This window comes from Culex pipiens, chromosome 3, assembly GCF_016801865.2.
Source record: "Culex pipiens pallens isolate TS chromosome 3, TS_CPP_V2, whole genome shotgun sequence".
Lineage (NCBI taxonomy): Eukaryota > Metazoa > Arthropoda > Insecta > Diptera > Culicidae > Culex > Culex pipiens.
Genome location: NC_068939.1, coordinates 17793646 through 17821465, shown reverse-complemented (window position 1 = coordinate 17821465; position 27820 = coordinate 17793646). Strand labels below are relative to the sequence as shown.

The following is a 27820-nucleotide window of genomic DNA, read 5'->3' as shown; positions in this document are numbered from 1 at the left end:
ATTTTGACCAAGCTACTTAAAGTTGCTTCTGGTAATTTTTTAATTAAAATGTAAAAAATGCCATCCTCACCAGGGGCTTTCATATTTTTAAATTTTTTGATAATAGATTTTATTTCATTCAGATCCGTATTAAAAACTTCATCTGATGAAAATTCTTGTTCAACAATATTCTGAAATTCTATTGAAACTTGATCTTCAATAGGACTCATAACATTCAAGTTGAAATTATGAGCACTCTCAAACTGCTGAGCAAGTTTTTGAGCTTTCTCCCCATTAGTTAATAGAATATGCCGTAAGAGCCATTGGTAAACAAAGTCCTTTTTGCAACGGTACTCGACCTACTTGCGAAAAAATAATTTCAAGAATGCTTGAGATTGTTCATCTACACGTCCTTCAAGTGCTCTACATTAAAGATAAATGAAATTTTGCTTCAATTGGGTACTAAAGCCCTATGCCAATTTTTATGTACAACGGTAAAAAACACGATTAAAAACCATTTATGATCACTTTTTTCATTTTAATGCAAAATTTTTTTTTGACAAGACAACATTTTTTCGATGGATCAACTATGGTCCCCTTGGAACGACCTGTCAAGTAGGAGCTTTTCTGTCAAGAAGGACCGCGAGGTTAATTTTTCAAAATTGATTTAAGAATCCATTTTAAGCCCTTTATGGTCGTACAAAGGGTCATTGTACTCAGAAAAATAAGCTTACCGCTGTGAACAATAATATCAGCAATCTAAGCTTCATTTTAGGACCCAATTTGGAGAAAAATGAAAATTAGTGTCGGAGGTCACGGTGGCTCTTACGGCTTTTTGAAAACTCACCCGAGATATGTTTCCCTTATTCATGCAATATTTTACTTAACATATCCAAAATTATCCATTAACACGATTTGGAGATATGATTCTTTAAACATAAAAACTGGGGTTTTCGACGCGCCGCGCGCAAAAACGGGAAAATGACGAAAACGGGTAAAAATGACCTATACATGTTTGGGTACCAAAAGTTGCGTTTTTCAATCACGAAAAATGGGGCATCCTAAAATTTTACAAAAAGAATTTTAATGGCCTAACTCCAAATTTCCGTTCGATTTTCAGTGTTTAAAAATGAAAATATCATAAAGTTTTCCGTTCTTTCGAACAAATATCATCGTTTACAAATCAATCCTAACCATAAGAAAGGCCTTAAAACAAATGTTAGGGTTGACTAAAAAAATGAAGGTTTCAATTTATCATAGAAAGTTGTTGGGCTTGCCAATCCAAGCAACTTTGTCGAAGACATCAAAAGTTATTTCGCAATCTACGCCTTTTACGACCAAATTTAGAAAAAAGATCTGAGCAAATCTTCAAAAATCAGTTTTTATATGACTATTTTTAAGGGCAGATTCAGATTCAGCGACGAAAATAACATGGAAAAAATAGAGTTGAACCATTTTAGAATTTCGTTAGGGTAATTATTTACACTTTTCCCTTTAAAATTAGATAGAAGATATCTTGAGTTCAAAGAAAAATACCCCTGAGATTTGTTTAGCTTTTGTTGTGCTAGATCTCCCCTTTCGAATACGAATTTAAGTTCTAAATTGTATAATTTTTGCCTTTGAATGGATTTAACATTCAACCCTTAAACCTAAATTGATTTTTCAATCGAAAATCTTTGCTTTTCAGAGCTCTAAATGTGCCCAGAACATCAATTTTCTCTTAAATTTATCTCTGAATTGTTACGTTAAGAAAACTTATTATTACTGATCAGATGCTTTCCATAAAATTGGTCATAGAAGACTCAGATTACGACTTGCTAGAAGACAACAAAAAATCCCAAAAACATTCCTGAAATATTTGATTTTTGAAAACAGCCTAATCGTGAATCACCCTAGTTTTCAGCCAAGCTAAAATTTGCACCTTCCCATTAACAACAACACAAACAATTATGTGATGTGGACCACTGTTAAATGTATTTTAAATAGTTTAAAATCACTTGTAAACGTTTTTCAATGAAAATTTAAATTTAAAAAAGACAAAAAAAACTTGAAATGAAATTTAAATGGCATAAACCCAAAGATTTGTCGATTTTCAATGTCTTAAAAATGAAACCAGAATAAAAAATGTCAGCTTCATTTTCTGATGTAAAAAAATCTCTGCAACTAAAGGTCGGATTTTCAATGTTAAAATATGAAACATTCGTGAAATTTTCTGATCTGATCTTTGGATAGATTGGAAAATCTCACGAATGTTTCATTGGGTGAGACTTAGAAAACATCAATTTTCCTGTTTTTAAACCTTTGCATAGCAATATCTCAGCAACTAAGCTGCCCCTAATCGCATAAATGTCCCATATGCCTTTTCTTCGCTTATGTGTTAATGATGTAGTTTGATTTAAAATCGTGTGATCTTAACTTAACACGTAGCCTTATGTGTGGGACAAACTTCAAATGCGTTTTTCTCAGCTTGCTGTTTCTGCATATGGGACATTTGTGCGACCATGGGCAGTAAGGGTCATATCAACAAAGTTCAAAAAAGCAAAATATATTGAATTTTCTCAGCCTTTCAAAATTTTTTTTTTCAAGAGTGGGAAAACATCGGCACTAATTAAAAAAAAAATAACTGCGGCTATTTTCAAAAAAGTTACATCAAAATGGCTATAACTTGAAAACGGTGCACTCTATCAAAATTTCACTTAAGTTGCAAATTTGATTTAACATCGAAAATTAAATTGAAAATTTGTTGCGACCGATATTTCGATTTTTTGAATAAATCAGTATTGATTAAAAAAATCATAACTCGAATTTTTTGCACATTCTCTAAATTTTTGAATAGTTGGCAATTGATGCCCCCTAAAACATATCAAAAAAATAAATAAAAATAATGTTTTTTTTTGCAAATCAAGTTTTAGTAACAAAAAGTGAAATTAAAAATCACAAAAAATACCGTGTTTTATTTTTCTCAGTGTAGTCCTTATCCATTACTACAACTTTGCCGAAGACACCGAATCGATCAAAAAAATCCTACAAAAGGTATAGATTTTTGAATTTTCATTTATATTTCTTTTATGGACAGCTGCCAAATTTGTATGAAAAATTATATGTACCAATTAATGATGTAAAATGGCTTCTTCGGGCATACCAAAAGCACAATGAACGGAAAATTTTACTTTGGTTGATTTTTTTTGTTATTTAATATCGAACGCATACCTGCTGTTTTTTTTCTTCAAAAAATAACCTAAAAATTGAAACTATATTTTTCATCGTCTGGAGAGGTCAGGGAATAGTCAGGGATTTTGGTTATTGGACCTTTGATCCGACACCATGTCTAATAAAACAAAATGGTGTCAATTTAGTTAATTCAGTCGAAAAAAAACGCGTGCCCTAGCGTAGCCCAGTCAAGCCGATGTGAGTGTTTGCGTCTTGCCATTTGACTATCGTCTAGCCATCGTAGTGCAGCCCGTAAAGAGAGAGTCTTTTAATCAAAGAGCTCTGCCCCCAAATCCCGTTGTTTGATGTGAAATGTGTTTTGTGTTCATTTGATGCTATTTGATGTGTCCCAATTTTGGGTGCACCCAACACAGCATCCCCTCGAAAAGCTATCGTGTGTGTGCGCGCGATGCTTTCGGGAACCTTCTCCGGTTGACAGTGCCTCCACCCCCTTGGCCATGGGCATTACATGTGGACCAGCACCGTTACTCGCCGAATTGTTTGCGGCTTTGCAAAGTGCCGTAAACCTCTCTCTTGCTGTCTCGTTCTATGGTTGGTAGGGTATTTTCCGTACTTGTATCCTGTCAGGAGGACAGTTTTCCATGCAGGCTCTCGAGAGCTTTCGGTTTGGACCGGAGATTGGGTGGTGTAGTGTGGGTTCGTGTCATCTCTCTGTTGCACATGCACCAGGTTCCGGCAAAACTATTTCCGGTAGTGCTCTTGGATGGCGTTTTGCTAGTTGAAGAGGTTTTTAAATAAACTGCTAAACGTGTTTGAATTTTTATGTATTTTTAGTTTAGACATTTGCAGAGTTTCAAATGTATTGAGATGCCATTAAATCATTAGTAATTTCAACTGAAAAGATAATTGAAAATTCATTGGCTCGCAAAATTCTCATAACAAGTCTACCGTTCCAATTATAAACCCATGATCCACACTAATCAGCACAGTTCCGTTGAATCCACCTCGGTCTTGTCCCTTGCAGAAAACTCCGCAATTCACGTCTTGTTCTCGTTACCGAAAATCCGGAGCCCAATTTCCGGCACCACCTCCAGCCTGAAAACCATTTTACCAAGAAAGACCGATTAGGACACGAGCTCAACAGCAACAAATCCCAGGGAAAATGTCGTTTCCTTAGAACTTTACTTTTCAAACCATGTCCTTCGGTGTTCGGTACTACAAACATTCGGCTCAACTTGTGTGTAATGCTATTTCTTGAAAACAGCAAAGTAATAGCACCATCCGATGCAAAAGTTTTAACGTATCCTCCCCCAAAAGTATCCTCAAGGGAATGCACTTTTCTCGGGCGATTCTCGGAAGCCAATAAACCACCGGAGGAGCGTTCGCCGTTTTTCTCCAGGGGAAAGTGATGACGATGTATTACTTTGAAAAACTCTTTCACTCCCTACATAAGGAGAAGGATAGCCCGGCACAGCCCAGAACATTACGTATTCAAATCAGGAAAATATTTAAAATATATTACAAGAAAGAATGTCGGAGAACTGCGGGGAGGGGGTGGGACGGTGTCTTATGGTGTTGTAGGAGTTATGGCCAGGACGAGTTCTTGCCGTCCAAGGATCAGTCGCAAAGCCACAAGCCTTTCCTTTTCGTAATACACGTCGAGGACTCAAGGGCTTGTTGTAGTTGATGGCTGCAATGGCTCTGTGTGGTTTGGAGCGGACTAGGGTTACCAGATTTTGCTTCACACCAAAAATGTAAATTTGAATTTTGAAGAACTACTTTTGAAGATTCAAACCAACGGGTAACCCTAGCTCAAAATATTACAAATGACGACGAAAGGCGACGCTCGGGAAGAGGCAAACAAAACCGTCAAGAAGAAGAGGAAGAGCCAGCTTTCAACTTTCGGCTATGTGTGTGCCCACAGGGGGACGGGTTTCGACTTCAAAGGGTTCCACGAAGCTTGGCGACACGACGAAAATTAAAGTTGTCCGTCGAAAGCGACTCCAGCTTGCCGGCTTTTTGCGGCTTTAGTAAAGCACTGATTTGAGACGACGTTGGTTGGAAAAAAAGTTGGGGGAAAACTAATAGCCAAGATTTTCGAGACTAATGAACCGATTTGTGGATTGTTTTAATCTTTATGGATGTAGCTTGAAGTTTTGCCCAAACAGAACCATTGATAGAGCACAAGTCAACCACCAAACAGCATGCACCTAATCAACATGATTTATAATTTCATTACAGCGAAAGTGTGAAGCAGACTTTTGCAGGTTATGTTACAGCAACGACCACGACAATCCCGCAACCCACACTGTTGTGTTCATTATTTATGCTGAAGTTTACAACGAAAGTTGGAAGGCAAGCTTAATCCAAGTTCTGCTACAGCAGCACTGCTGCAGTGAAACGAAACCAGCAAACGATTTGGCAATAAGGAAATGTACTATTTCTGCATGGGCAGAGTTACAAAGGGTGGGATCCTTTTCTGAGGAAGGGCGTAGAAGAAGACACTACCGAGTTCGTACTTCGAGAAATTTTACTGTGCGAATTGCAAACCACATCCGTGGTACAAAAACAAATAACTAAGCTTCTATGATTTATTAGTGGTAGGGAGTAGATCTAATTGAAGTTCCATTTAATTTGAACATTCTCTATACATATGAGTGAAAACATCTTACGTATGGCTCATACAATTTTATAAAATTCATTTATAACCGTTAACAAAATCAATATCAAACTACCAAAAAAAAAAAAGAAACAAAGAGTGTAAGGAGAATATTGAGATCAAGTAAATATACTGAACAAATTACGAAAAATATAAACACTGTATGATATTTATCAATTGTTATTAATACTAATAGCCGCGAGTTTTTTTTCACATTAAGAAAATAAAACCAGTAATATACAGCTGAACATCGATGGATTAGTTTAAGAAATACCGTTAGATGACCGTCTAATTGATTTGTTTAAAATCCATCAGGCACTAAGTATCACAAAACATTGCATAAAATAGTATTTTTTTCAAATTTCAAGTTAATTAAAAAATATTAGCATTAAGTATTTTTTTGTATTTTTTTATCTGGCTAAACTTTGTTGGTGCCTTCGGTATGCCCAAAAAGCCATTTTGCATCATTAGTTCGTCCATATAATTTTCCATACAAATTTGGCAGCATTGCATACAAAAATGATGCATGAAAATTCAAAAATCTGTATCTTTTGAAGGAATTTTTTAATCGATTTGGTGTCTTCGGCAAAGTTGTAGGTATGGATACGGACTACACTGGAAAAAATGTTAAACGGTAAAAAAATGTTGGTGATTTTTTATTTAATTTTTTGTCACTAAAAATTGATTTGCAAAAAAAACACCCTATTATCAAAAACAAAAAAAAAAAAAATAAAACTCTCTAGGTGCATGCAAATATTTTCAAAATTTTCTGGAGTACACAGCTATATGCAGCTGTTTTGAAATCTTATGTAAAAAAACTAAGGTTTTATTATTAACTTTTTTTCTACAAATATGTGTTTTGCTAAGGGACCATCCATAAACCACGCGGACAAAAAAAAAACATTTGATATAAAAAAAATAAAAGCAACATTGAAATAAAACTTTGAATTAGCAATATCTGATGGTTAAAACGTGAAAATCGAAGATTTTTTTTCTAATTAGATTTGTGAGTGAGAAAATTCGAACTTGTGATTATTTTTGGGACTCCAAACTTATTTAATCATAATTCCATTTTTTTGTAATATAGTCCAGATTCGATTATCCGAATTATTCGAATCACTAAAAAAATTTTTTTTTGTTGTCTTGCTTTTGATTGTTAAGCTTCAATATGACCCCAAACATGCTGTAAAGTGATTTAGAGTTTTTAAATCCAAGATTGCGGCCAAAATGGCGGGGTTACATTACTGAAAAAATGTATTTGGTATGCTAAAAGGCAATCAAAAACTCAAATGTTACTAAAATTGAGGTCACAGAATTAGAAAAAAATTTCGGATAATCGAGTCTAAACTGTATTTCTATTTTTGTATATTCTTTACAACTTCTTGATTTTCAGTGAAATTTTATTTTTGTATTTTGTTTGATTTTGATGAAACTTTTTCTATTCCTGCAGAAAAAATCTTTCCCTACAAGTCTGCATTAGGTTGACCAGAAAAATTGAAAATTTTGAAAAATCTTAAGAGATAACCCCTTCTTAAGGTTATTAAATTTAAAAAAAAAAGCTTCGTCAATTTCGAGCCAAATCGGTTAAGGTTGAAAGATCGCTATCGGTCGTTGAAGTTTGTATGGGAAAATTTTGCAAAAATGTATTAGGAAAAGCAAAAAATTAAAAATTGAAATTTGTCAGATCATTGTCGAGTGTGAGATCTCTAGTGAGATGTATAATTTTATGACAAACAACTTTATCGAAGACTGCAAAACGATCCTAGATGAGTTATTAACAATTTAAAGAAGACGTTTTTGTATGAAAAGATTTGTTTTCATCAACTTTAACGATCTATAGCGACATATTTTTGCCTAAGTAATCGAATCAAGGGTCACCGTAGTCTGCATGCAATTTAGTGGTGGAAAAATTACTGTTGGTGCACACAAAACAATATTTCCGAATGTTACATCATTTATGATGTAACAATTCTGCACGTCATTAAATATTTAAATTTGAATGCAATTTGATGTAATTTTGCAACAAATTATACGTAAATACAGGATTTTACGTGTGATTCAACCGTTTACGTCGAATCTCAAGTTTACTTCACTTGAGTTTACATGTGATTCATTTTTTCCGTGTCGAGTAAATTGACATATTTTTTCTGTATGGGCTTATTATTCAAAATATGTAGGTAATAAATGTATGAAAATGTTTATCTGTTTGAATAGATTTCAGAACCTTTAGAAAAAAAGCTCATTAAAAAAAAAAGACATTTTATTCATTATTACATGATTGACCGAAGTGCTTGTTTTTTTTTGAATTTACGACTTTAATTTTAAAGGACATTTTGGATAAATTTGATATCAGATTTTTTTTTAAATCGATGAAACTTTGGAAAATATCGAAGCAATGGGCAAATGTTTTGTCAAAATTATTATAAAGATGTAATATCAAATTTGCAATCCAAACTAACTTTACACTTTTTTTTGACAAAGTGCACCGTTTTCAAGTTATATGAACTTTTTAGGAGAATTTGAGAGAATTTCTTCACCATTTTTGAAAATTATTGACAATTGATATTGACAGTAAAATCAAAGCCAAATTATTAGGTTATTCAGTCAGTTGTTTATTTTATTCGGTCACGGTATCACACAATCGGTTTTATCATAACCATGCATGCTCCATTTTTCCGCTCCATTTCAAAGTGTGCCTATCTAATCTATAAAACAAATCGGTTCATCTAATTGAACCACGCTTTTTAAGTAGCAATTATGCAAAACATGCTACAGCTACTGATTTTAGTTTTTTTTTTTCCTAGTCTTTAAATTCGGTCGCTCGACACTCGACTCAACCAACTATTACTCGCTTGTTTGCTGCTGTTGATGCATGTATAATTGTGAATTTGCTACACCTGAACCCCCTAAGCTTGCGCGTGGCTCTTGGCTGTCCATGTTTGCCGTTTTTTTCCTGCATGTTTTTTTTAGTTTTGCGGTTGTTGGTATTTTTTTGCCGCAAGGTTGACTGATTTGCTGGCTGGCTGGCTGGGTTAGGTTGGCTGACCTTGAACTCCTCGGGTTGGTTGAATTTCGGTGTGAACTCTCCCAGGTTAGATGTTGTGTGATTTTGTGGGATGAGGTTGTCGTCTTCTTGCTGTAGCTGTTGCAGTTGTTGTTGCATTTGACAAGTCTTGTGGTGCACTCGGGGGAGGCCTCCTACTTGCCGGAGGCTAGGATGGGCAGGAGTGCGGTGGCGTACGGGAAGGCAGACCCGTATCCGGCACCACCGGTGGAACCGGGACGGCCCAGGCCGAGGCTGACCTGGACGTGGCGCAGGTTGTCACGCTTCAGCTTGATGTATCCGAGGTGGCCCTGGTAGCCGACCTCGTAGCCCAGATGGAATCCCTTCTGCAAGTGGAAAACGTGATTAGGAAAAGTGGGAAATTGAGGAGGATTGGTTGGGATTCGGGACGCTACGCACCTTGGGCTGTTCGAAGCCACCGTCCTTGTGTCCGTGATGTCCATAGGAGCCGTAGCTTGGGGCGTATCCACCGTGCAGGTAGTTGGACGGGTACACCGAGAACGTCGGTCCATGATGATAGCTGCTGTCAAATCCTCCGAAGGTACTTGCTCCAAGCGCTCCCAGATATGCCAGGCCGTTCTTGCCAGACTTGATCTTGCCGCCGCGGCGTCCCAGCCGACCTTCTCCGTCGTGTCTGCCGAGGACCACCGCGCTGAACGCAACCAGGAGCACTACCGTAGACCCAAGCTTGAACATTCTGAACCTTAGTACTGTACAACCGCGCACAAAAACCGATTGAAACTGAACTGACTGAACTGATGAACTGTGGACAACTGATGGCTTTGATTGGGCGGTGAAGGTTTTTATAGTGAAAAGTATAGTTAATCTGTAACTTGGCGAAGAAATGCTTGCAAATTTCACCACTCCTAACCCAGTCCACCTGTGGGGAGGTGGTGGCCAACAGCTGCTTCGCGCGAGTTCCGCCTGACCGGCCTCACCTTATCGCCTTACGCACCGAACGCCAGTTGTACCAAACGTCGGTAACCCGGCCCAAACATACCGATTTAGGCCTGAGAATTCTGTGTACGCTACTATTCCGGATTGGGCGCGCGCGCGCGATTGTTGAGTAGTAGAGTTGCAATCGGCGGTTGTACCTGCAAGTATTTTACATGTTGGTTTTATGCAACGGCCTCCGTACACGGGGAGGGCGTTTGAAGTGCGTTAATTGAGTTAATTATATCATTTGGCTCGCGGGTCTACGATTGGCAAAGTTTGGCTAGCCCTGCAAGGTTCAGTGCGTGGGCAGGAGTCGTGGCTGAAGGTCTTCCAACCTCGGTTGATTGTCAACAGTTCAGTTATCGAGAAGACGTTCAAGTTGAAGGTCTTAGAACCTGAAGGTGTTCTACAAAGACAGATAAGTTCAAGTGCCAAGCCATACAGCCATCTTGAAAGTAATGATTCAGCTTTGTTCCAAATCCCCATCAACGATTAACTAAAACCACATTTTTATCTTCTTTAACTAATCCTTATACTTTATTTCACTGAGAGATCTTTGCAAACTAACCTACACCGTACCAACTTTTACCCAAGAAAGGCTTCTTCGTGATGTTCGTACGTCTTCCACACCGGATAGTGCTTAACGGGATGGTAGTGATGGTGATGCTGAACTGGTGGCGGCGGCGGTGGTGGTGGCACCAACGGAACAGCAGCATAGTAGATGTTAACCGGCCGGAACTGGTCCACCATTCCCTTGCCCTTGCGGAACCGCCGTTCCCGAAGCCCACCGTCGACTGCGGACTGTAGCAGCAGTGTTGCCAGCAGCAGAAGCAGCGGGAATGTGATCGCCATGCGATTGCCCATCGTTTCGAGATTTGGTGCAAACTTGTGGGCCGAATCCAACTTCGAACCACAACTGATGACCGCCGATTAGCGATCGATAGTTTTATATATTTGAATTTGACTCAGTTTGACCCGAGAGCGGTTTATGCTTCAAGGTAGAACGTGCAACAGTGCAAGTGTACAACATAAACTTTCGAATCGGTTGGTTTGATTGCGGCGCGCCGAGAGGTGCGGCGTGGGTTCCGAGAACTTTGAAGTTCTAGAAGTGTTGCAGACTTGCACCAGACCAATGTTCATCGGTTGCAAAAAAAAAATAATAAAAAAATGGCGGAAGCCACATTGTAGCATTTTTTTCAGCAGAAATGAAAAAAAAGCTAGGGGGTAAGGCTATTTGAAAAAATCGTGTCAGTTTTTTGTAACGGAGTTTAGTATACAAGCGAGGAGAAGCTACTGAAAAAAAGCTGCATCGTTCATTGAGATTTGCGTCTTGTAAGAATCAACACTTTGTAGTTTGCGCTCAGCGTTCAGTACAGCAAATCAAAAATATTACCAAATTCAATATTTTGACACTTTGGCTCAATTCCTAGGGTGGTAAAAATTGAACACTTCAAAAATAAATAAATATCTCACAAAAGAAAGAAACACCCCCGACATTTTTTCAGCGTTTCTAGTACTAATTTTCGCTTTACAAATCCAACCTGATGCTTAAAAATTAGCTACTGCTTTTTCGAGATATTTGAGATATACAATTTTTTTTTGCTTTTAACACTCTACTGCTCAATTTTTTCCGAACATTTTTATTTTTCCCTTGTTCAGGAGATCATTTCGAGTAACTGTTGTTCTACGGCAAACTATACTTCTCTTGTTTTATGTTTTTCTTGGTTTATTTTTGTGTTTTAATTTGCATTTATCTTGTTTAGTTTATCTTAGTTTTTGGCATTATACCACCATTTTACCACCTCCTATCATTACATTTTGCCTTTCTAATTTTTTCATGTTTTTACCGTCACTTTTTCAATTTTTGGCCTGTTTTGAACGTTTTCTGCTCTAGAATGACTCTTTTATTTTTTTAATTGGAAAAAATTTGTGTAGAGGCTTGCTTTTTAAAAGGGTAATTCTCTACCAACTCACACGAAATCGGGAAAAGTTGCCCCGACCCCTCTTCGATTTGCGTGAAACTTTGTCCTAAGGGGTAACTTTTGTCCCTGATCACGAATCCGAGGTCCGTTTTTTGATATCTCGTGACGGAGGGGCGGTACGACCCCTTCCATTTTTGAACATGCGAAAAAAGAGGTGTTTTTCAATAATTTGCAGCCTGAAACGGTGATGAGATAGAAATTAGGTGTCAAAGGGACTTTTATGTAAAATTAGACGCCCGATTTGATGGCGTACTCAGAATTCCGAAAAAACGTATTTTTCATCGAAAAAAACACTAAAAAAGTTTTAAAAATTCTCCCATTTTCCGTTACTTGACTGTAAAAAATTTTGGAACATGTCATTTTATGGGAAATTTAATGTACTTTTCGAATCTACATTGTCCCAGAAGGGTCATTTTTTCATTTAGAACAAAATTTTTCATTTTAAAATTTCGTGTTTTTTCTAACTTTGCAGGGTTATTTTTTAGAGTGTAACAATGTTCTACAAAGTTGTAGAACAGACAATTACAAAAATTTTGATATATAGACATAAGGGGTTTGCTTATAAACATCACAAGTTATCGCGATTTTACGAAAAAAAGTTTTGAAAAAGTTACTTTTTGCGTTTCTCTTTGTTTCGTCGTCCGTGTCTGTCGCGGGTGACCATGAACGGCCATGATCGATGACGACCAACTTTTTTGAAACTTTTTTTCGTAAAATCGTGATAACTTGTGATGTTTATAAGCAAACCCCTTATGTATATATATCAAAATTTTTGTAATTGTCTGCTCTACAACTTTGTAGAACACTGTTACACTCTAAAAAATAACCCTGCAAAGTTAGAAAAAACACGAAATTTTAAAATGAAAAATTTTGTTCTAAATGAAAAAATGACCCTTCTGGGACAATGTAGATTCGAAAAGTACATTAAATTTCCCATAAAATGACATGTTCCAAAATTTTTTACAGTCGAGTAACGGAAAATGGGAGAATTTTTAACACTTTTTTAGTGTTTTTTTCGATGAAAAATACGTTTTTTCGGAATTCTGAGTACGCCATCAAATCGGGCGTCTAATTTTACATAAAAGTCCCTTTGACACCAAATTTCTATCTCATCACCGTTTCAGGCTGCAAATTATTGAAAAACACCTCTTTTTTCGCATGTGCAAAAATGGAAGGGGTCGTACCGCCCCTCCGTCACGAGATATCAAAAAATGGACCTCGGATTCGTGATCAGGGACAAAAGTTACCCCTTAGGACAAAGTTTCACGCAAATCGAAGAGGGGTCGGGGCAACTGCTGTGTGAGTTGGCGGAGAATTACCCAAAAATCATTTGTTTTTGAAAAATGGATTTTTGGCGATTTTTTAGATCGAAACCCGTCTAGAGGCAGGTTTGGGTTGTAGAGGGTTAAACAACATGGCAAAAATCATTTTCTCGAAAACGAAAATGATATAAGGGTAATTCTCTACCAACTCACACGAAATCGGGAAAAGTTGCCCCGACCCCTCTTCGATTTGCGTGAAACTTTGCCCTGAGAGGTAACTTTTGTCCCTGATCACGAAACCGAGGTCCGTTTTTTGATATCTCATGACGGAGGGGCGGTACGACCCCTTTCATTTTTGAACATGCGAAAAAAGAGGTGTTTTTCAATAATTTGCAGCCTGAAACGGTGATGAGATATAAATTTGATAACAAAGGGACTTTCATGTAAAATTAGACGCCCAATTTAATGGCGTACTCAGAATTCCGAAAATACGTATTTTTCATCGAAAAAAACACTAAAAAAGTTTTAAAAATTCTCCCATTTTCCGTTACCCGACTTTAAAAAATTTTGGAACATATAATTTTATGGGAAATGTAATGTACTTTTCGAATCTACATTTTTTCATCTAGAACAAAATTTTTCATTTTGAAATTTCGTGTTTTTTCTAACTTTGCAGGGTTATTTTTTAGAGTGTAACAATGTTCTACAAAGTTGTAGAGCAGACAATTACAAAAATTTTGATATATAGACATAAGGGGTTTGCTTATAAACATCACGAGTTATCGTGATTTTACGAAAAAAAAGTTCTGAAAAAGTTACTTTTTGCGAACGGCCATGATCGATGACGACCAACTTTTTCAAAACTTTTTTTCGTAAAATCGCGATAACTCGTGATGTTTATAAGCAAACCCCTTATGTCTATAAATCAAAATTTTTGTAATTGTCTGCTCTACAACTTTGTAGAACATTGTTACACTCTAAAAAATAGCCCTGCAAAGTTAGAAAAAACACGAAATTTTAAAATGAAAAATTTTGTTCTGAATGAAAAAATGACCCTTCTGGGTCAATGTAGATTCGAAAAGTACATTAAATTTCCCATAAAATGACTTGTTCCAACATTTTTTACAGTCGAGTAACGGAAAATGGGAGAATTTTTAAAACTTTTTTAGTGTTTTTTTCGATGAAAAATACGTTTTTTCGGAATGCTGAGTACGCCATTGAATCGGGCGTCTAATTTTACATAAAAGTCCCTTTGACACCTAATTTCTATCTCATCACCGTTTCAGGCTGCAAATTATTGAAAAACACCTCTTTTTTCGCATGTTCAACAATGGAAAGGGTCGTACCGCCCCTCCGTCACGAGATATCAAAAAACGGACCTTGGATTCGTGATCAGGGACAAAAGATACCCCTTAGGACAAAGTTTCACTCAAATCGAAGAGGGGTCGGGGCAACTGCTGTGTGAGTTGGCTGAGAATTACCCATACCTATTTAGAACACTAAAATTGCTTGGAACATCACTTTTCCATAAACTTAACACTGAATTGCTTCGTTCCAAAAACTTATTTTTGAATTTAAAAAACGTAGTTAATTAAGCCTTCAATAAAGTGTTTTTAATATCTTTTCTAAATGTTGAACATGATTGCAAAAATTCAAAATAAAAATTAAATTTCACAAAAGTTTTACGTTTTGACAGTTTTATTTTTTTTGTATATTTATACGATCTGAGCAACTCTCTACGAAATCGACCGATTACGACCATTTTTATTTTTTGTATTTTTTTATTTGATCTTCGTTCTCCAACAAAACCGGAAATGGATTTTATTTGTACTTTTATAATTTGGTTCAAACTTTGCGGGGGCCTTCCCTATGACCAAATAAGCTATTTTGCGTCATTGGTTCACCCATACAAGTCTCCATACAATTTGGGCTGCTGTCCATACAAAAATGGTATGTAAATATTCAAACAGCTGTAACTTTTGAGTGAATTTTCTGATCAAAGTTGTAGGTATTGTAGGTATCTTCGGCAAAGTTGTAGGTATTGTTGAGGACTTTTGAGAAAAAATAGGTACACCGAAACAAAATTTTGCAGATTTTTTATCAGCTTTTTTTTTTCACTAAAACTCAATTTCCCAAAATACGTATTTTTTGATTTTCGAGATTTTTTGATATGTTTTAGGGGACAAACATCTGCAACTTTTGAGCCATAGAGAAACATGGTCTGCCGCCGAGTTATGAATTTTTGAAAAAAAGTGATTTTTGGAAAAAATCGAAGTTTCATGCAAAAACAAGTTTGACATTATTTTTTAATGCAAAATTGAATTTGCAATCGAAAAGTACTCGACAGATTTTTTGATAAAGGGCTCCGTTTTCAAGATATCGCCACCGAAAGTTTGATTTAAGCGAAATATTTGCAGTTTTGAGATTTTTAAAAATAGTGACCATAAGTGACCATTTCTAAAAATATTTTTTTTGAAAAGTTCAGAAAATTTGCTATAAAATTGTCAAAGAGACATTGAAGATTGGACCTCGGGTTGCTGAGATAGAGCCGCTTTAAGAAAAAGAAACACGAAAATTGAAGTTTTCTTAATCTTACCAAAATAACCCACCATTTTCTAATGACGATATCTCAGCAAATAATGGTCCGATTTTCAATTTAAATGCATGAAACATTCGTGAAATTTTCCGATCTCATCGAAAAAACATATTTTGAAAATTTTTAAATCAAGACTAGCATTTTAAATGGGCGTAATATTCAATGTTTGGCCCTTTTAAAATGTTAGTCTTGATTTAAAAATTTTCAAAGTATTTTTTTCGAAAAGATCGGAAAATTTCACGAATGTTTCTTGCATTAACATTGATAATCGGACCATTAGTTGCTGAGATATCGTAATTAGAAAATGGTGGGTTATTTTGGTGAGATTAAGAAAACTTCAATTTTCGTGTTTCTTTTTTTATTTAAGCGGCTCTATCTCAGAAACCCGAGGTTCAATCTTCAATGTCTCTTAGACAATTTTATAGCAAATTTTCTGAACTTTTCAAAAAAAAAAATTCTTCGAAATAGTCACTTATGGTCACTATTTTTTAAAATTGAAAAACTGCAAATATTTCGCTAAAATCAAACTTTCGGTGTCTATATCTTGAAAACGGAGCCCGTTATCAAAAAATCTGTGAAGTACTTTTCGATTGCAAATTCAATTTTGCATTAAAAAATAATGTCAAACTTGTTTTTGCACGAAACTTCGATTTTTTCCAAAAATCACTATTTTTTCAAAACTTCATAACCATGTTTCTCTATGGCTCAAAAATTGCGGATTTTTGTCTCCTAAAACATATAAAAAAATGTCTTAAATCAAAAATACGTATTTTGGGAAATTGAGTTGTACTGAAAAAAAAGTTGATAAAAAAATCTGAATTTTTTTTCCGTGTGCCTATTTTTTTCTCAAAAGTCCTCAACAATACCTACAACTTTGCCGAAGACACCAAATTGATCAGAAAATTCACTAAAAAGTTACAGCTGTTTGAATATTTACATACCATTTTTGTATGGACAGCAGCCAAAATTGTATGGAGACTTGTATGGATGAACCAATGACACAAAATAGCTTATTTGGTCATAGAGAAGGCCCCCACAAAGTTTGAGCCAAATCCAAAAATACAAAAAATAAAAATTGTCGAAATCGGCCGATTTCGTAGAGAGTTGCTCTGTATGAGAAAACGTGTACAGAAAAGGCATGTACATACGCAAGAAAAAAGATTTGGCACATTCCAAAAATACCATCAATCTGGTGCAAGTCATCTCCAGATTACCAAGTCCGCGCCCCAACCCTCTCGGCTATCTCACCGTCTTTTTAAAAATTGGTTCAACTCCAATCTACGTATTTAATTCTCGTACGTCCTATACTGCATAAACTGTAATACAGTGTATGGGGAACATACAGCTATACATCGGTGTTGATACAAACAATTTTACAGCGGCGAGATAGCCGAGAGGTTTGGGGCGTGGGCTTGGTAATCTGGAGATGACGCTCATCGGATTGGTGTGTGCAAAATCTTTTTTTTTCTTGCATACATGCTTTTTGTGTACACGTTTTTTCATGCAATATTACATGCTTTTGCTCACAATGCTTTTACATGCGATTTTACTCGGAAGATTTTTACTGTGTCAAGGACCATGACAATAAATACTGGTATATTTTTTCTGTCAACGAGCCTGATCCGACATTTTTTTGCCCAAGCTTCTTGTATGACTAATTGCTTAATTAGTAATGGTTTGAACAAAACAAAAAGTTTGAAACGGTCTTACTATCAGGATAATTTCAAATTGCATTTTTCTATGCCCAATTTTAACAATTGTAATGAAACTTAAAAAACAAAATCAATTAAATCTAAAAAACAAAATTGTTTTTATTTTTGATCTTTTACTTTCCAACTTTTATCAAAGTTAAACAACTTTTAACAGCGTGACACAACATTCAAACGCGCAAACTTCATCCCAAAACCTTCGGAATGGTCCACTTGGCCTCCAGCACAACCCCCTTGTGTCCTTGGTGGTGGTGATGATGGTGCTCGTCACCATGATGATGATGGTGGTCCACCGGATGACCGTGGTCGTCGTAATAGTGATGGTGGTGCTCCTCCGCCGGGTGGGCGTGGTGGGCGTGACCACCGCCGGAAACCGGAGCATAGTGGATGTTGATCGGCCGGAACTGGCGACTTGGCAGCGGGGCGGGTTGCGCCCCGAACGGGAAGATTGGCAACGGGATTGGAGGAATCAGCGAGTTGTAGATCGGTTCCTGGTTGGCTTTCTTGTTTTTGCGCCGCTGGGCCACGCTGACGCTGACCGTTATCAGCAGGAGTAACAGAATCGCACGTCCGCTGGCCATTTTTGCGGTTGTTGTGTGGAAGGCTTATTGGTCCGAGAAGAACTGTGTCGAATTGTTTTTGCTACTACATTATTTATAGTTATAAAAAATCGATTGTGTCAAAAGGGGGCTTAACATGGGAAAATACCAATCAATTCGCTCAAGAACGCTGCTGAAGAAATGCTTGGTCGTGGTGCTTTGTTTTGAGTAAGGTCTTAACCATGAGCGATTCTGTTTACATTTGTTTTAGAAAGCATGATTGGAATGCTTGTTTTGTGCGTATCGATAACATCGACAAAAAAGTGATTGATTTATTAATAAAAATCAAGGTTCTACCATCAGTTACACACAATGAAAATGCACCGTTTACCTTCAATTATTTTCTTAATTTTAGTTTTGCTTGTGTTTTTTAGAAGTGTTTGTTTTATGAGAAACTACTCTATTTTTGTTCTGATGCCTTTAGACCGTTAAAAAGGTATGTAATGTTTTTAAATTGCGATGGAAGGTTCCTTGAAGCAGAAAGAGCACGGCGTAGCTGGAACAAAATATTATAAACCGAGATACCCCACCGGAGATTACCCACCGGAGATTTATACGTAGAAAGTTGTGTTTTACCGGCCTGAACAGAATCTATAAATGTGAAAATATTCTATCGGTGAAAATTGCGTTTAAAAAAATATCTTTCGACAATCAAAACGGATTTACAAACCCTAACCAGCGTTTCAAAGGTGAGTGATTTCTCTACAAATTGGTTATAAAAAATAATTTTCAAAGATCGATCCACTTGTTCCAGCCACGCCGTGCTCTTTTTACTCCAAGGAACCTTCCACCCCTGGGTTCGAACAGACGACCTTTGGATTGCGAGTCCAACCGCCACACCCGATGCCACCGGAGCAGGGTTGGTTTGGCGTGAGTCTGTCTTTTTATAGCAGGGAGACGACTCCCACACCTTAACGGCCTAACAACAACGAAGGCCGGGACCGACGTTTTACTTCCCCATCCGATGGAAGGCGTGGAGCTATTTTTGGCAATTTTAAAACAAAACATACCTTTTTTACGGTCGAATCAAGTTTTTCTATTCTTTTAGAAAGTATCTGGAGTTTTTTTTTCAAAAGGTTCAATAAACCAAATTTACAGTTTTTGCTTTTTGGGCGTTTTGAAACAGCCTTGAGTCAGGAGTATTAAAAAACACCTAAAAAGCAAAAACTGAAAATTTGGTTTATTGGACCTTTTAAAAAAAACTCCATATATGAATCTTATCCGAGTAATGTTTGGTTAGTTTTCCCTTTCTTTAAAAGTGAGCAGTTCTTAAAAAAAAGCCTAATGAGATAAAGTCTGTTTCCGAAGATATTTTAAGACTTGTTTATTAAATCTAAAAGATTGATGCTTATGATTTTTTTTTTAAATTTTCGTTTTGTCTTTCCGACTTGAAATTAAGTCCACTTTGATCTTTTGCCCATTCGAACTTTTGCCTTTCGATCTTTTGTCCATTTGACATTTTGTCATATTTTTTTTTAATAATTCTGTATGTCTCTTTTTTTAAATTTCATTAGGATTACAAAATTTAAAACTGATTTATTTAAATAAAAGCTGCAAGGGGATACAAAAAATCTAATTTTAGTTTTTTTTTCATTTCAGGTAAGTCAACTTGTTTTTAGCAGTAAGTAGTGGAGTAACTCCCATAGGCTCCTTAGGGCGCTATATCTTTTTCTTGAAGGCGCAGCACAAATCGGCAACTTGGCAAATTTTAAAAATGCAAAGTTTCTCTTGGGTCCAGCCGAGGATGCCAAAATGTTAAAGGAGGGCGACGAATTTTTTTTTGACTAATTATAAGGTTTTATCATCAATCAATAATAATTTAGTGATCTTTTTTAGCATTGCATGATAGATTTATTAACTTTTAAAGTATCGTTATAGCGTGTATCACATAATTCAGTCGTTGCACATCCGCCTTAGTTGTACTTCTTGAGCTTGCTGTAGCTGTATCCGTGGCCGTATCCGCCACCGATTCCACCTTCCTGTCCTCCCATACTTCCCTCGATAGCGTGTCCGATGTTCTTAACCTTGGCCTCGAAACCAGTCTTGCTGTCGGCGTAGTACTCAACGATACGCTTCGTTCCATCAGCCTCATCCAGGGTGTACTCTCCCTTGACAACATCCCCATCACGCATCTCCCACTGGCTCTTATGATCTCCGGTATGGTAGTCCTTCACTCCGTACTCGAACTTGTACTTCGGGTACGAGTAGTAGTCCAGACCGCTCTCTTCCTTGTAGCCACCCTTGGGAATTACGAGGTTGACGATTTAAATCTTGATAATACCAAAATATTAGGATATCTTACCTCACTTCCTCCGAATCCTCCGCCAATACCACCTCCAATACCGATTCCACCTCCGATACCTCCTTCCATGCCACCGTAGTACTTGTACGGGATGTGCTTGACCTCGTTGATGTATCCGTGATGCTCGTAGGGCAGCGCAAGAGCCGCTCCCACCAGGGCAATACTGACGATCGCAAACTTAAACATGGTTTATTTGGTTGCTTTGGACGGCGTTGGACAACTGATACCGTTCTGTCGGATTATCAGTGTATTTATACTCTACTGCTTAGCAACTTATCGATTCAGTTCTAAAAGTTTGAAGTTCGTTTTTGGATGCTCGATCGACGCCCTTAGCATGCGATCGCTAACGCGAAGGAAAAGTTCGGCGCTGGAACCAGTGAAGCGAAACCGCTTGACCAAGTTCGCGTGGATCCGGTGTGCAAAAAATAATCAAATTAACCATCATAAGGCGTGTCTGCGCTTCGTGGGAAACCATCGGAAGGGTGCCGAAAGTGTTCCGATCGATTGACTGATCGTCCTTGATAACATGCTGGAGAAATTCTTCGCATAGCTGCTATAAATATCCACCCATTCGGTTGGGGAAGGTATCAGTTCAGTTAGTTCCGTTCTCGGTAGAACAGTTGATTCTTCAAACCATTTCCAAAATGATGATCAAGAGTTTGGTGGCACTTGCCCTGTTGGGCGCTGCTCTTGCGCTGCCCTACGAGCATCACGGATACATCAACGAGGTCAAGCACATCCCGTACAAGTACTACGGTGGCATGGAAGGAGGTATCGGAGGTGGAATCGGTATTGGAGGTGGTATTGGCGGAGGATTCGGAGGAAGTCAGGTAAGATATCCTAATCTTTTGGTATTACCAAGATTTAAAACGTCAACCTCGTAATTCCCAAGGGTGGCTACAAGGAGGAGAGCGGTCTGGACTACTACTCGTACCCGAAGTACAAGTTCGAGTATGGAGTGAAGGACATCCACACCGGAGACCACAAGAGCCAGTGGGAGATGCGCGATGGAGATGTTGTCAAGGGAGAGTACACCTTGGATGAGGCCGATGGAACCCAGCGTATCGTGGAGTACTACGCCGACAGCAAGACTGGTTTCGAGGCCAAGGTCAAGAACATCGGACACGCTATCGAGGGAGGTATCGGAGGACAGGAGGGAGGAATCGGTGGCGGATACGGCCATGGTTACAGCTACAGCAAGCTGAAGAAGTACAACTAAATACAAATCTCCTTGAGATGTATTAACAAGACTGGATGTCAACCGACTGGAACAATCGCGTAACTTATGAGTCCTCAAGAATAAAAAAAACAGCTTTGCATTTGTGTTAAAGCGTACAAAATATGTCTTGTTCAACTCTTCTCAAGATTAAGCAACAACAACACCCCTTCTCCGTGTGATCCAATTTGCAAAACAACGGCAAACAATGCCTCCGAACAGCGTCGCACACCCGTAACCAAAACAATTCCTAGAACTCGCGCACTTCTAGGAAGTTGAGCACTTTCGCTACAACGCCGTAGAAAAGCTCGCGCTTCGCTTGTCGGCTTTCAAGTACCATCGTGTTGTTATTTATGTGTGTGCAGAACCTCTCAATTATCGCGATTACGGCGCACAGAGTCCAGGAGGGTGATGTCGGGGGGAGTGGGTTGTGGTAGTGAAGTATTCAAAGAGCTACCTTGACTCTGTTCCATATGGTATACTGGAAGAACGATTTGGAAAATCTACACCCAAAGGAAACACGTTTGACAGAAAATGTTCAGCATTCATTGCCGTATGGATCGGAATTCATGCATGTATTACACATATTCTGTAACGACGCGTACGTATGATAAGAATGTGGAAATTAACTTTCATCTGTTCCGCCTCCGTCGTCATCCCTCAGACTTGAACAAACAAACAATAACAACAACATCAGCGGCATCAACGAAAGCAGTGACACACGAAACCCAACGCACTGTCATACACGCGATCGTGTGTGTCAAGTGACTACATTTTCACATATCTGCCTCTTTCTTTACGACGTGAGATTCTGCTATCAGGAGAGAGAGAGAGCGGAAACGAAGGCGGAGGACACAATGCGATATGTGATAACGAAATTCCACTGATTAAATCACTGCCTTTTGTGAATTGCTTGGAAGGAGGATGAGGGGGCAGGGTTCCTTAAGGAGGCGACAAGTACCATTAGGCCGAAAATACAAACTTCTAGAAGTTTGCTAGTGTGAGTGGTCTCTCTTAGTTTCGTGAAATCTCTCAGAGAGCGTTCTCTTTCTCTCATTCTCGCGAGAGAGAGTAACTCGCTCGATCTCACTCACACAAGCGTGTCGCGTATCGATCGATATGCACCGCTTGCTTGGTGTGTGCGTGTGGCGATAGTGCATAGAACTCCACACCCACAGACGTCATCAATGTGCAGAAATCCCATTGCTGCCCGCACACACAACACAATAGAGAAGATTGAATTTGAGGAATTTGCTGGATGTGTGTCGAGAATAGGGATGGGGAAGACTTTGCGGGAGTGTTCGAGACGGGGGCTCCATTTTGGATATACGAAAGGCGAAACGTGGCAAATATGGGTGTAATGAGATGTACTTATTAAGATTAAGGTTGGATTAAGAGGAGTTTATGGTATGACTAACATCTTCGCTATGACAACTCGTAATGTATGCGTAAACAAACAAACTGGATTTTTTTTTCTTCAAGCGAGTTTTACGATTTAGGGATCGGGTTTCCGTACGATGGTGAGGGTGGTAGCTGCACCCAAAGTTTGTGAAGCGAAAAATTTATGTTTATGTAGCAGGTTTGTATTTGTGCAGCAATTCCTATTAGAATTGAGAAGAGAGCGTGCGAGAGCGAGTTTCAATGAACCGGCCGGCATTTAAAACTTTTTAGCAAAAACTGTGCATGATGAGACATGTACGAACCAAAATATTGTAGACGTAAGCAAGTTCAGCTGAGAGTACAATAAAGAGAGAATGAAGAATTGAGAGCCTCTCTGGAGAGAGAAAACGAATCATGACAGTGTCAGTGCGAGGTACGCTCACGGTGGTGTGGGATGATGAGAAATGTCATATGCGACGGGCCTGACAGCTGTGAAAAGCGGTGGAGAACATCGCGGCCGTTGTGTGCGTGCAGATCGCGGGAAGGTCATGGCTGTGGAAAAGAAGAAGGGTTTCCACGGCGATGCCGGTGGGGGTTCGGAGAGGGCGTTGCCGCGGCAGCGGCGGCGGAACGAAGCAAGAGCAACGTGCAGCGGATGCAAGGAAAAATGCAGATAATTGTTATGAGTTATTGTATTTTCGGAATTGATGCGACGCCATGTCTGGCTGCGTGGCAGCGCTGGCCGAGTGGAAACACCCAGCTAAATCTGGCTTGGAGTTTCCTCCGTTTCTGGAGCACACGCGCTTTCGAAAGCGTTGCGCTGTAAATCATCGCGCATTCCAGACTAATTTATCACACCAGTCATGTTCGATCTTGAGCAGCTGCCAAGTCGATTGACTTTCAAGTAGAGCGCAGCGTCTGCGACGAGTGTGAGCGGACTACATTTTTGTAGAATATAATTGTTGGGTCTTCTGGGAGTCGTTGGATGATCCAGAACTTCCGTCTAGGGATACAAAATGACCAGTGCATGTCACTGAAGCTGCACGGAGAAAAATGAGTTCCAAAAATCGTGAACAAGCGTTCATGAAATTGGGAACTATTTTCATGAACGCTTGTCCACGATTTTCGGAACAATTTTTCTCTTTTTTTGATCTGGTTGATCCTCAATTGTACATCATGGCTCATCATGGTTGAAGCACGGAAAAAAATGAGTTCCGAAAATCGGGAAGAGATTACATGAAAAGTTATCTACTTTAATTGTTTCAGAGTAACAAGTTTGGATAAGCGATTCATCTGATCAATGAAATCCCCGACCATGTTTGCTGCCAAGCGTTTCGGTGATTGAGTTACAAAACTTGACCGATGTTTCCTCCGCAGAACATCAGCCAAGGTCACCACACCCCGAAAATGTTACCCGCTAATCGCATTACCCGCACCATCATCATCTCCGCGTTGATCCCGGCTGGGCCTCGAGAGCTATAATGAGTTTAATTCCATCCCGCATCTTCTTCCGCCCAAGAAGACGTCAACGACTCCGACTGTGGGAAAGTCGCTGCAGACGGCGGCATTAATCGGATCATTGTTACTTCGTTAAAGCCGCCAGCGGAGACTCTGGTGGGTACGTACCGCGGAACATGACGATTCAACCGCAGCACGTCACATCGGATTAGGGGGTACAGAAACGGGGATCAACCGCCCCGGCCTGCCTGCAGCAGGTGAAGCCCGATGAAGGCTACGGAACCGGTTGGCCGGCGAAACGCAGAAGCTTTGCGAATGCATCGCCGAGAGAGGTGAACCAGACGGACAACCCAAAAAAAAATGCGAATCGCTGGAAGAAGACATGCGGCACGCGAACGACTCAGTAGGCAGGGGGAAATGAACGGGAAATGGCAAGAGATTGTGAGCACGAGAGAGGGTGGGAAATACGAGCGACGGTTGTGTGTGTTGGTTGGTAGCGAAGAGAGTGAGCGGATTCTCCGCGGAGAGAGCTTAGGGAGTGGCTCTCTTGAATGTCCGATGACTTTTTTCAAGAATTACTTTAGATTTTTCGCCAAATTGATTCAGCTGTTTGAAACGAAGCTGTCAACTTTGACCACCTTCAAGTATGTCGAAGACGTCAAAGCGTTCCATGATCTTCCAGAACTTCCCACACAGGAATCTCCCACAATCTCTCCCTCTCTCGACACCCGTACAACACACGACCTGCGGTGCATGTGTGCATGAATCGCACGTGGCTGCCGCTGTATGTGTGTGCGCCGTGGAAAATAATCAATATCGGAAAAGTCAAAGTGAAAAGTTTCACCCGAAATTCTGCGTGTGGATCCGCGACAGCCGGAATCGTTTTTTGCGTTGTCTGTGTCCTTCGCGGTCGTCGTTGCAGTCTTTGTCTTGGTCCAACTTCCGGCTCATTCCGCGCCGAGGTAGCCAAAGTTTTTGCTGTGTTTTCCAACCGCGCGCGATTGTTCGAGCTCGCTCGGGTGGAACCGTCTGTCTGGTTGTCTGTGTACGCTGTCTGTTCCGATAACTTGAAGAAGTGAACAAACTCACTGGAGCGAATCATCCACGGGGCGGTTCAGCTGAGGTTTCGTTCTTCGTTGTTTTTTTTTGTTTTCGGGGATTTCCAAGAAGAATCGTCGAAGACAACGCGTGTCGCGTAGCAGCCAAGAGTTCTTCCGGTTCTTCCAACGCCGTAGCCTCTGTGTTATGGTAGTACTGCTAGACGGCAAAAGAGCAACCTACAAGATGATGGTAAGTGCAAGAGAGAGGAGGGGTACTTCCGGTGTAGCGAGCGCCCCGTTATTGCCACGGAGAAAGAGCGAAATCTGGCGAACGGAAATTGGAAATGTATGCAAAAAAGACCCGCGGAGGAACCTACCCGGCGCGCTCCAAAAACATATGAGCACAACTCTGTGTTGGTGTGTGTGTGTGTGTTGGTGAAGGTGTAATCCAAGATGCGCTCCGCTTGATACCGGCAAGCCGGCAGCGGCCACGGCATGTGCATTCCTGGGGCGCACTGGTAGTGGTACGCAGAAGATCATCGATTGTACGCGCGAAGCACGCGAAAGAAACGGGAACTCCAAATCGAGAAAAGTCAGTGAACGTCGGCCACTTCTTCTTGATTGCACACACAAAAATAATCGCGTGGAATTTAACGACCTTCTTTTTCTTTCTTTTTGCTTTGGAGACCGAACCTGGGCCCATTATCAGGTGATGACGCCATCGATGCAATCGTGCGTCATCGTTGCTGGCATTCCAAATAAGATATCAAAACCGGTTACCGGTGTGTTGTTCCCATATGGTTTGTTGAATTCTTGGCATCGTGCGTATTATTTTGGAGCGTGACGTACGAGTATTGGTGTGCGTGGGCGGATTTTTGCGGAAAATGGCAGCAACGCCGGAGCACGTTTTTCCAGAATGTGCATCCGGCCTCGAGTAGCCTTGTTTGGTGTGGGAATGGTTCAGGAAATTGTAGAATTTATCTTAAACCTTTTGTAATTTTAATAAACTTCTTGAAAGAACAATGCTATATCAAATACTTCTACCAAACAAAGGTTTTAGAAATTTTGTTGTTATTTTTTTATATTTTTACTATTGATTCCATGATTTTGCAAATCGACTTTTATTTGTATTTTTTTATTTGGCTGAAACTTTGTGAATGCATTTTCTATGTCAAAAGAAGTAATTTTGCATCATTAGTTTTCGGGCTGGTAATTCAAAATTGGTACGTAAATATATGAAAATATGTATCCGGAGATAAAATTTTCTGAAAGAAATTGTGTTTTCTAAGTTGTAGATTTGTATTGGGGCAATCCAGGAAGCAAAGTTTAGACTCTGAAAAATAATTCAGCTTTTTTAAAATTTCGATTCTCAAAATACGTCTTTTAAATTTTCTTTTTTTAAATATATATTTTAAAGGATTCAAAATGCCATCTTATGTACCATAATGCATCATGGTGCAAAATCTGGTTCTAGATAAACGAATTTTAGAAATAAATAGATTTCTTAATATATTGAAATGTGGTCCAAAATTTGCTATCAAACATTTTTTAATGAATTGCACCGTTTTGTAGTTACTTCAAGGTTATGATTTTCGTAAATTTTTCATCATTTTTTGTTTTTTTTAAGGATAGCAACCCTGAAAAAAAACTTTTGACGAGCTGAGAAAATTAAGTCTCTCTGAGACATTCTAAATCGGCCAATTAGCTTAGGGACCATCCATAAACCACGTGGACTTTTTTTGGAAATTTAATGCTCTACAACTTTGTAGAACAAACCAAAGCTGTAAAACTCGATCCTAAAAAGTTATTAGTGATTTAAAAAAGTCATTTTAGTATGAAAAACTGTTTTTTCACTTACTTTAGGCTCGGGTATTAATGGGATCCGCTTGTAGAGCAAGGAGTCATTTTTTCTGGTTTCCTTATATTTGTAGACCTTTTTAAAAGTTATGCTCTCCGAAAAATCAGGGGTAAAAAACAGTTTTTAAAAAAACTTCAGAATTGCACAGGTATCAATTAAAAATACATTCCCCTGCATTTTAAATCATTTTTAACATGTTTGGATTTATTCAAAATGCTTTGGATTTTTTGAAAATTTTCGATGTACAGCAATTCTCTCAGATTTCGGTCATTCGATTTTTTTTTGTATTTTTTAATCAGGCTGAACTTTTTTGGTGCCTTCGGTATGCCCAAAAAGCCATTTTGCATCATTAGTTTGTCCATTAAATTTTCCATACAAATTTGGCAGCTGTCCATACAAAAACGATGTATGAAAATTCAAAAATCTGTATCTTTTAAAGGAATTTTGTGATCGATTTGGTGTCTTCGGCAAAGTAGTAGGTATGGATATGAACAACACTGAAAAAACGATACACGGTAAAAAATTTGGTTATTTTTAATTTAACTTTTTGTCACTAAGACTTGATTTGCAAAAAAAACACAATTTTTATTTATTTTTTATTTTTTGATA

The 27820-nt window shown here is 38.7% G+C and overlaps 4 protein-coding genes across 13 annotated transcripts in view; 2 read left to right on the top strand and 2 right to left on the bottom strand.

Moving 5' to 3' along the window:
* Positions 1-27820, top strand: part of LOC120413476 (protein alan shepard) — a 334433-nt gene that overhangs the window by 41770 nt on the left and 264843 nt on the right. The window contains exon 1 of one of the 10 annotated variants that reach the window (XM_039574323.2): positions 25451-25603. The exons of the other annotated variants lie outside the window; for them this stretch is intronic. Coding sequence (XP_039430257.1) covers positions 25559-25603 — 45 coding nt within the window. The 5' untranslated portion in view covers positions 25451-25558. Of the gene's footprint in view, positions 1-25450; positions 25604-27820 lie in introns of those variants that run through there. 10 annotated transcript variants of the gene reach the window in all.
* On the bottom strand, positions 8419-10142 carry LOC120413481 (pupal cuticle protein Edg-91-like). Its single transcript, XM_039574331.2, has 2 exons — positions 9273-10142; positions 8419-9199 (listed from the first exon to the last, which is right to left on the bottom strand). The coding sequence occupies exons 1-2, from the start codon at positions 9567-9569 to the stop codon at positions 9008-9010; spliced, it is 489 nt and encodes a 162-aa protein (XP_039430265.1). The 5' UTR covers positions 9570-10142; the 3' UTR covers positions 8419-9007.
* LOC120413479 (adult-specific cuticular protein ACP-20-like) lies at positions 19867-20445 on the bottom strand. The gene is made up of 2 exons (XM_052710908.1): positions 20260-20445; positions 19867-20197 (listed from the first exon to the last, which is right to left on the bottom strand). The coding sequence occupies exons 1-2, from the start codon at positions 20443-20445 to the stop codon at positions 19871-19873; spliced, it is 513 nt and encodes a 170-aa protein (XP_052566868.1). The 3' UTR covers positions 19867-19870.
* LOC120413480 (adult-specific cuticular protein ACP-20-like) lies at positions 20464-21554 on the top strand. Its single transcript, XM_039574330.2, has 2 exons — positions 20464-21089; positions 21152-21554. Exons 1-2 carry the CDS (start codon positions 20904-20906, stop codon positions 21476-21478), a joined length of 513 nt encoding a protein of 170 aa, XP_039430264.1. The 5' UTR covers positions 20464-20903; the 3' UTR covers positions 21479-21554.

What these genes read in the sequence shown, in the direction of transcription:
- LOC120413481 (XM_039574331.2), bottom strand. Translation starts at nt 9,569, where the DNA reads ATGTTCAAGCTTGGGTCTACGGTAGTGCTCCTGGTTGCGTTCAGCGCG. An exon ending in GTGGCTTCGAACAGCCCAAG is followed by an intron (nt 9,200 to 9,272) that starts GTGCGTAGCGTC and finishes TTCCACTTGCAG; the next exon opens with AAGGGATTCCATCTGGGCTA.
- LOC120413479 (XM_052710908.1), bottom strand. Translation starts at nt 20,445, where the DNA reads ATGTTTAAGTTTGCGATCGTCAGTATTGCCCTGGTGGGAGCGGCTCTT. An exon ending in GAGGATTCGGAGGAAGTGAG is followed by an intron (nt 20,198 to 20,259) that starts GTAAGATATCCT and finishes GTAATTCCCAAG; the next exon opens with GGTGGCTACAAGGAAGAGAG.
- LOC120413480 (XM_039574330.2), top strand. Translation starts at nt 20,904, where the DNA reads ATGATGATCAAGAGTTTGGTGGCACTTGCCCTGTTGGGCGCTGCTCTT. An exon ending in GAGGATTCGGAGGAAGTCAG is followed by an intron (nt 21,090 to 21,151) that starts GTAAGATATCCT and finishes GTAATTCCCAAG; the next exon opens with GGTGGCTACAAGGAGGAGAG.